General features: G+C 40.3%; 1 protein-coding gene across 1 annotated transcript; it reads right to left on the bottom strand.

Moving 5' to 3' along the window:
- Window positions 1–1,741: 1,741 nt before the first annotated feature.
- hs3st1 (heparan sulfate (glucosamine) 3-O-sulfotransferase 1) lies at window positions 1,742–7,660 on the bottom strand. The gene is made up of 2 exons (XM_086024376.1): window positions 7,448–7,660; window positions 1,742–6,543 (listed from the first exon to the last, which is right to left on the bottom strand). The coding sequence occupies exon 2, from the start codon at window positions 6,419–6,421 to the stop codon at window positions 5,504–5,506; it is 918 nt and encodes a 305-aa protein (XP_085880502.1). The 5' UTR covers window positions 6,422–6,543; window positions 7,448–7,660; the 3' UTR covers window positions 1,742–5,503.
- Between the last annotated feature and the right edge of the window lie 714 nt (window positions 7,661–8,374).

Here is an 8,374-nt window from a genome sequence, read left to right as displayed (position 1 = left end):
GTGTGTGTCTTAGATTAATTATCTGATTTTACAGGCACATGTGCCGCTGTAAGAGGGCTTCACAAGTGACGAGCCTAATGAGACTTTCATGATCTCTTAAGAGCTGTGAGCCTGGATGCAGGCACGCTGTCTATAAATCAGCTGTAAAATAAATAAAAAAAAAGGGTCATATGAGCCCTCTTATTAACTAGCAGCAAAAATCTAATTTCTGAAATGATTTCACCGCATTTACTCAAGTATGAAGCACTGAAAACATATCAATGCTTAAATTACACGCGCAAAGGATTATCGTTGAATTACTGGCAGCAGACTGTGTTTGAAAATGGCAAAAATAGGCAGACTGAAACTGCTATTGCTGAAGGGCAATAGAGTATTCAATTTTTTACCTTTTTTGGTCAAATGTTGGATGAAGTCGAGCTAAATGCAACCAGCTGACTTGAGTTCAAATAAATTGCGTGCATGTGCGCGAGAAGCAAGTTGACAAATGGCTCAGGGCCACTTGTGGAGCTCTGTTACAAGATGACAATGATTCTCCTCGGGTTTTTATGGAGTACGGATGCAAAATCTGGACTTTATAATTGTACCCACACAGCTGAATTCATCTCTATAACTGTATTGAGGCATTCATTAGCAACTGTTAGAGCTTTGCACTGCTCTTGATAATGTTTCAAAAATTCAATCAAGAGTTATGCCCTTGACCATAAACATGTTCACTTTTTTTCCCCTCTTTCTTCACGTTCCACGTTTGACTTACCGCTCTGTCGACGGCAACGTATTTCTTTGACTGATTTCGCAGCCTGTACTTGCTTATGCATGAAATCCAAGGTGGTTGAGGTCACAAATAAGCTGTGTTTTAAATTCACACAGCAGGCCTTGAAAATGATCACAGCGAACGTTCTATACATGTAAATATATCTGTTAGGAGAAGAAAAACAAATCAAAATTGCAAACATCACGGATGAATACAAATAAGATGTGTAGCCTTTCATAAGACAAGGAACCATTTTTAGAAACTTGATTGGTGCTTCCCGATAAGATATCACAATCACAACCATTTTCGATTCTGCTTATTCTCATTCGAGTCACAGGTGAACTGGAACCTACCCCCCATTTGACTTTGACCGAGAGGTGAGGTACACCCGGAACTGGTTGCCAGCCAATCGCAGGCACACATAAATAAACAAGCATTCACATTCACATTTACACGTATGGACAATTTAGAATTTTCAATTAAGCTAAAGTGTTACAATTTATGTCAGGTGAAACTGGAATTTAAAACAGAACTAGTCCAAGGTGTCAGTGACTATTTCTGCCATGTGCATTATGTGTAGCCAAACATGCGACATTGTTGGGGGTGAGCAGCGCGTCTTAAAAAGATTTTTTTTTTTTAATGCTACATGAAATGGTTTTCTATTTCTATTTCTAGCTGACTGTTGCTACTTGAAATGTATGGTATGACTATTCTTTAATCCACTAATGTGTCTCTGTAGGTGCTGCTGTTTTGGTTGGCATCAGAATTCAAATGGTCTCAGCAGTTAACTTTTTTATGTCCATGCGTAAACAAAAGTATCTATGATATGAGAGAATTTTAGTTACCATCTGTTTTTATTTTATGATTGGGGAAAAAGGAGGTTCTCCTTATTTGACAACGCACCTAAAAACTAATTGAATCATCACATCCATTAGAGTTGGGGCCACGATTTTAGGGCTAAGCACAAAAAAGAAACACAATAAGACATGCTGAAAATGATATAGTTCTTTAATGTAGTATTCATGATTAATCTTAGAAAACCCTATTTACAGACAACATGATCTCACCAGAATTTAGTAGGAAATCACACGGAATGTTAAGCACTTGATGAGCATCCAACTGGATTATGTTGCAGCAACATGAATCTTATTGCCACTCACTTCATAAAACTAGCCACAGAACATTCCACAAACCTGGCAGACATGCTGGGCTGAAATTGCTAGAACAGGACACCTTGGGTGCACAGTAACATGATAAAAATGTAGTATATGGTTGGATTTTAATTTTTTTCCCCCCTCTAAAATGAATTATTCATTCCTTTATCACCTTCAAATGAGATCGACTTTCCAGGGCATGTGATTTTTTTTAAATATTTGTTTTTTTAAACAAATCGTAGTAAAATTTCCTCGGGGTATGGACTGTTCAAAACTTCAGGAAACATTTTGCTATAAAACATGTTTTTCCCTGAAAATTCTTGAATTTATCATTATTCCATAGGGGTATGTTAATTTTATCCCATAAAAAAAAGTACAGATTTCACGACATATGGCAGCTTTCTACTAAATACAGTGCATTTTTTGTTTGAAATCCTACTAAATACGTGCCAGAACAGACTCTTATATTACACTGTCATGATTGGCAAACAAGTGCACTGGGACACCTGTCCATGACATGAAAAATGAAATATGAACAGAATTGATTTGAAAATGGATTACATAGTGGTGGGCGATATGTATCGTCATCGATATCGTCGTCAATCTTGCTTTCACGATGTGTAATTTGACATTATCGAGTATTAATACTGCCTCGAAAAGCGAGCCAGCTGACGGCCGCAAAGTACGAGGAAATGCTGAAAATCAGTGTGCATTGACGGCAGAGGAGGAGGAAATGATAATCATTCGCCGAATCAGCGGGCAGGACCCGGTCACGTGACTCTGTCCGCACTGCAGCCGAGCGGGGATTCATAGCGAGGCGCGAGTCCACGTCGTCCGTAGTGTGTAAATGGTTTGGGGTTGACATGACTGACGTCGGTGGGAATAACATTGTTAGGTGTGCCAAAACGGTCACCGTGAAGAGCAATTCTGTTGCACCACGTGCCATATGGATTACCAGGAAAACTTGCACGCTAAACAAAAGCTTAAACATACACACTCAGAAAACAGTCGCAGAGTTGAACCAACAAATATAAATGCACACACTCACGCACACACACACTCAATACTTTAGCGAGCAAGTCAAACGTGACAGCCTGGATGATCGGTTAACTTTCAGTTGTAGTCCACATCATTCATAACTAACCTGTATTCCCGAGGCATGTTGCACAAATTACGGCGGCTTATTAGTGTGACGCCAGGATGCACCCAAACATGAATAAAGTCAATAGTCTACATATCACAGTGATGAATGAGTGGGAGAATGCACTTTTTGGGAAATTACAGTTTTGTTATTCAACTTTATTCTGAATACGGTGGCCAATGTATAAGAATGGGTGTTGTCATGACGACGTTTTTTTTCTCTCTCGCTGGGTGGCACTTCGTCACACGTCACATATCAAATACATTTTTGTCCTCATTCTGATTGCTGTAGTTAACACCTTTTTCTCATTCTGATTCCTCTAGTAGTTGGCAGTGGTACACCAGTACTTACTGCAGCTCAAAATGTCACATCATTATGGAATAACAGCAGAGACATTTAAATGACATAAATATTCCCCAAAATCAATGTCAGTCTATACATAATTTTTTGTTCTTTATTGTTAAATATTGTCATTATGTTTTGCAGAAGCTGTATTTAGCCATTTAAAAGAGACGTTGTTCACAAACGCTGTCCATCCACAATTGGTCTGTGAAGCAAGTGCAGATTTAAAATATTTTTTTGTAGAATATCGTCAAATTATCGTTATCGAGTTTTTTGAAAATAAACTTGCCCATATCGCCCACTCCTAGGATTAAATTTTTATCAAACATACACTGATTAAATAAAAAATGTATTTGTTGTTGCAAGATAAAAATAAAAAAAGAGGTCTCTTTCCAGGAAGTGACTCAATGAAACCATCGCTGTAGCAGAATGTCCTTCTGGTCAGGTTCATTCAGTTCGGAAACATGAAGCTGCGCTTGATAATATAGCGACACACTGGATGTGGCTGCCTAAAAAGAATGTACAGTATATACTACACACAAAATCTTGAGATATTTAGCTTTTGGATTCAATTTCAGGATGAACCTAAAATGCACTACCAGCATTATGAGTGAACTTCATTTTTCTAAATTTTGTCCAATTGTTCCATGTTGGAGTATTTTTTTGCACAATTTACTGTCGTCTAACAAAGAGCTGAATGGCAAAATTCACAACAGGTTTTTGATCGATGAATTGACCAATGCGTTTCTAAGGACATCCACTTCTACCCCTTTTTGTGACTCTTCCAGTCTCTCTCTATCCCCGTTTCACCTTGCCGATGACGCCGTGATAATCTAAACTCAGTGGCCACTTCCATCTGAGAAAATCCTCTTTAAAGGCTCGCAATGGTGATTCTGTCGCACAATGATTTTGAAGTGTCATGACTCATGACATCAAAATGTGAACAGCGTGATGAAGAGGAATCTTGAATACCAATTCAAAATGAAGCAGGAAATGTTTGGGTCCATTCATGGATCAAACACATGTTGTAAATTTTTGCCATTCAGCTTTTTGTTATAGAACAGCAAGTCAACTGAATTTGGTTGTACATATGTTGCATGATCCCCCCACAATAGATGAATTTCCACGAAGTAGAGGTTGACTTGTTTTTTTATTTTATTTACGCCTCTATTGGATTGTGTTGTATTAAGCCATTACAAACCAACCCACCGTCCAGACACCCATCTAAATACTTGTAACACGTAATAAATGTAACTTTTAAAATGCTGAATAAAGAATAAATACCGGCGCTGTAAATCCTTGTTATGGAAACGTAAGCTAGTTGCTATGATGACCATTCTTCTAATTCTGTACTTCCGGCTTAAATTCTTCTTCCTCTCCCATTTAGAAGACAAAAAAGAAAAAACAACTGTAGTCATGGCAACTATTTTACGTTTCCACAGGAAGGATTAACAGCACCAAAAGGCGCATCAACCCACCAGGATTGTACCTTTAGCTACAATGCCACATGGGATTCTGTTTTAGGTAAGCCGTTTTAATCCAAAAAGAATTTTTTTAACGTAGTTATTAAGCGGATGTTTTGTTGTCCTTGTGTGTTGCTCCGCTCACATTAATTTCTGAACGCAGCCTATAATCAGCAGCTTGTGCTTCAACTCTTTACTTTCCCACTGCCAGATATTTTCAGACCCTCTTTTACCGTAACGTTTGAAAAAATTTGAAAAATATATAAATTCCTGGGATTTAATGTGTGGACTGTGACATATAGATATGTCTTTGGTCGTGAGTTAGTTAATGGTTTCGTTTTTTGTAAAACAAATATCCCTTCAAAAAAACCCCAAGATTTGTTTTTGACTTTCAACTTAGAAGGAAGAAAAATAGCAAAAAAATCTGCAAAATAGTGACGTAAACCCGCAATAGATGAAGTTACGGTCACAAATGAACCGCCCCCCCCCGATAGACTGAAGCGCAATAACCGAACCACGAACAATAACCGAACACTGTAGTACATTGGAGGGTCATTCGATGATCCCTAACATTTTGTGAGTAGAGTAGCTTGTATAAAAATAGATTTAGTGATGTGTTCATCTACTCCGTTAATACCGAAATGGAAGGCTTTCACTTCCAGTCGAACGTTCGGCCCACCAGCTCAAAGAACTTCCGGTTGGGCTGGTGGAAAAACTGGTAGAGTTTCTGCAGGATGGCGGGGGCTACGCGAGGGTGTGCCCTGCCCTTGGAATCGTGCAAGCAGCGCTCCCGCCCGTGCTCCCGCAAACAGTAGAATCCCTTGGTCTTGTTAAAGTAGAAGTTGGAGGCGTTGATCTGCGGCTCCAGTCTCAAGAAGCGCTCCACCTTCTTCATCTCGGGAAGAGGGTCTCGGATGAGCCGGTCGCCGTCCACCACATGGATGCTCTCCAGCGGGAAGTACCGCAACCAGTTCTGCATGTGCATGTAGTACAGGCTGCGATTGAGCGCCTTGTAGCCCAGGTTGACCTCGCCGTCCTTCATCAGCACCGACTCGATGGGCTGGTAGCGTTTGTGCTTCTGGAGGCGGTTGTAGAAGACCTGCGTGTAGTCCGACAGCACGCGCTCCGTGGGATCCCTGAGGATGAGCAGCAGCTTGGCATTCGGGTTCATCCGGTGGATCCGCTGGGGGACTTTGGCGGACGTAAAGTACGCGGGCGTTTTCTCCACGGTGATCTGATTGGGGTAGGCGAAGGGCATCTGGCTGCGGTACCAAGGCAAGCCCTTCTGGAAGTGGCTTTCCCAGTCGAAGAAGTGCACCTCGTTCTGGGCCGCCGCCACGGAGCTGTGCAGGCTCAGCATCTCGATGAGCGCCCGTGTTCCGCCTTTCCTTACGCCGATGATGATGATCCGTGGCAGCTGCTGCGCCGTCCCATTGGGGTGGCCCACGGTACCATTGTCGGCTGGCGGAGGGGCGGTGGGCGACCCCTCGGTGGGTGTCGGGGGCCCGGAGGAGGGGACGGTGGGGGACTGCATGGCGAAGAGCAGCAGCCCGAGGAGCAGGGCCGCCATGAGCGAGGTCCTGACCCTAGAGAATTTCAGCCTGGCAAGAGCGACAAAACTGGATCCCACATTGAAAGCTGGCTGGGGACAATGGGAGGAGTGAAGAGCAAAAAACAGTCTGGGCCTCTTCTCTGCAAGGAAGAAAATACATGATGTCTCGTGTAAATGACTTCATTTACAAGGCAAGGGGGTGAAACCTACAGCCAGTGGGCCATATATGGCTCTGTAGTTTTAAAAACAAATATAACTGTTGTAAAAAAAAAACACCAAACCATTTACCCCATCAATGTTCATATTATATTATCTGTCTGTCTGTCTGTCTGTCTATCTATCTATCTATCTATCTATCTATCTATCTATCTATCTATCTATCTATCTATCTATCTATCTATCTATCTATCTATCTATCTATCTATCTATCTATCTATCTATCTATCTATCTATCTATCTATCTATCTATCTATCTATCTATCTATGTATCCCGAGTCAGACAACCAATCACTAAAAAGGAAGTAAAAAAATAAAAAATAAAATTATAATATACACCTACGGCAGGTGGGAAAATGCATATGCCATATATTTTCAAAAACGGTATTATAATTTTAAAACTTTAAATACATACATCAACATGTTCATTTTACATTTTATTAAATTACTGAAACTAAACGTAATTAAATCAACATAAATACAATATTTTAATTAAGTATATACATAATGAACCAATTTTATGGGAGTGGGGGGGGGGGCGGGGTGGCATAAAACAATTAAAGGTGAATTCTATATACTTGCCCGCTTCTGTAAAAATGCAAAAAAAATCACAAAGGGAAAAGTCTAATAACAATAGAATAACAACAGCAACAACAATAATGTTAATCATCATCATTGTCATCATCATCGTCCGGATCAAAACAGTATTCTACTTTTTGAAATATGCTAAAGTGATCTGCACACACTTTTTTCTAAAGCATGCATGCACAACAATAAGAACTTCATGCACATAACGTGCTCGTGAGTTCATTCAGAAATAATTCTTACCTTTTTGGTTCTACAAAAGTCCACGCGAGCAGGTCTTGATGTGCGGCATCTCTGTTGCAAACGCTCCGCTCGTTTATGCATTCACGCCGAGCAGAGCGTCACCTCCGCGGGAAGAAGGAGCCAGTCGGACCGGATTAGAGAGCCTCCTCCGGCGGAGTGTTAACACCCTGACTACTCCTCCTCTGGTCTTTCTCTCTCTCTCTCTCTCTCTCTCTCTCTCTATGTCTCTCTCTCTCTCTCTCTCTCTCTCTCTCTCTCCATCTCTCTCTCTCTCTCTCTCTCTCCTTTTTTTTAAATGTACGCCTACAAGGTAGCCGCGCCCCCTTTGTGATTCTTAATGACGTCACTTTGCTATATGGTATTTCACTGAGAGTTTTGCTGGAATTTGGGGCAGGTGACACAGTATTTAATATTAATGGAGTACGAATGTCAACTTAATATCATCATTAGCTACAAAAATAATTAGAAGAAAAAATATTTTACTGGTTTTCAGCATGCTGGAATTGTGGTTTGCACATCGGACTCATCGGCAAAAGCTGGTTTGAATCACAATGTAGGCGCTTCTGTGTGGATTTTACACATGAATATGCATGTGAATGCTTTGTTTGTTTATGCCCTATGCCCTATGTACCAAATCTAGGGTGTACCCCACCTCTTGTCCCCAAATTAGGTGGACTCCAGCCAGGGTTGTAATAATTTGTGACTTTTCGTTATACTTGGTTTTTATTTCTGACGTTTTCTTTTTTAAATTCAGTTCTTTTTAATTAGTTTTTTGAGAACATTTGTTAGTTTTTATTACTTTGGATTTTTGGGGCAAAAGTGCTTTGTTTTTTTTTAATGTATATTTGACAAGAACAAAAACGAAGGATTTTTTCTCTGTAATTATAGTGAGTTTTAGTTGGTTTATAAACTTAAGATGTAGTTTCA

This window comes from Filicampus tigris, chromosome 2 (genome assembly GCF_054856515.1).
Source record: "Filicampus tigris isolate MCC_2025a chromosome 2, RoL_Ftig_1.0, whole genome shotgun sequence".
Lineage (NCBI taxonomy): Eukaryota > Metazoa > Chordata > Actinopteri > Syngnathiformes > Syngnathidae > Filicampus > Filicampus tigris.
This window is presented reverse-complemented; position numbering and strand designations above follow the sequence as displayed.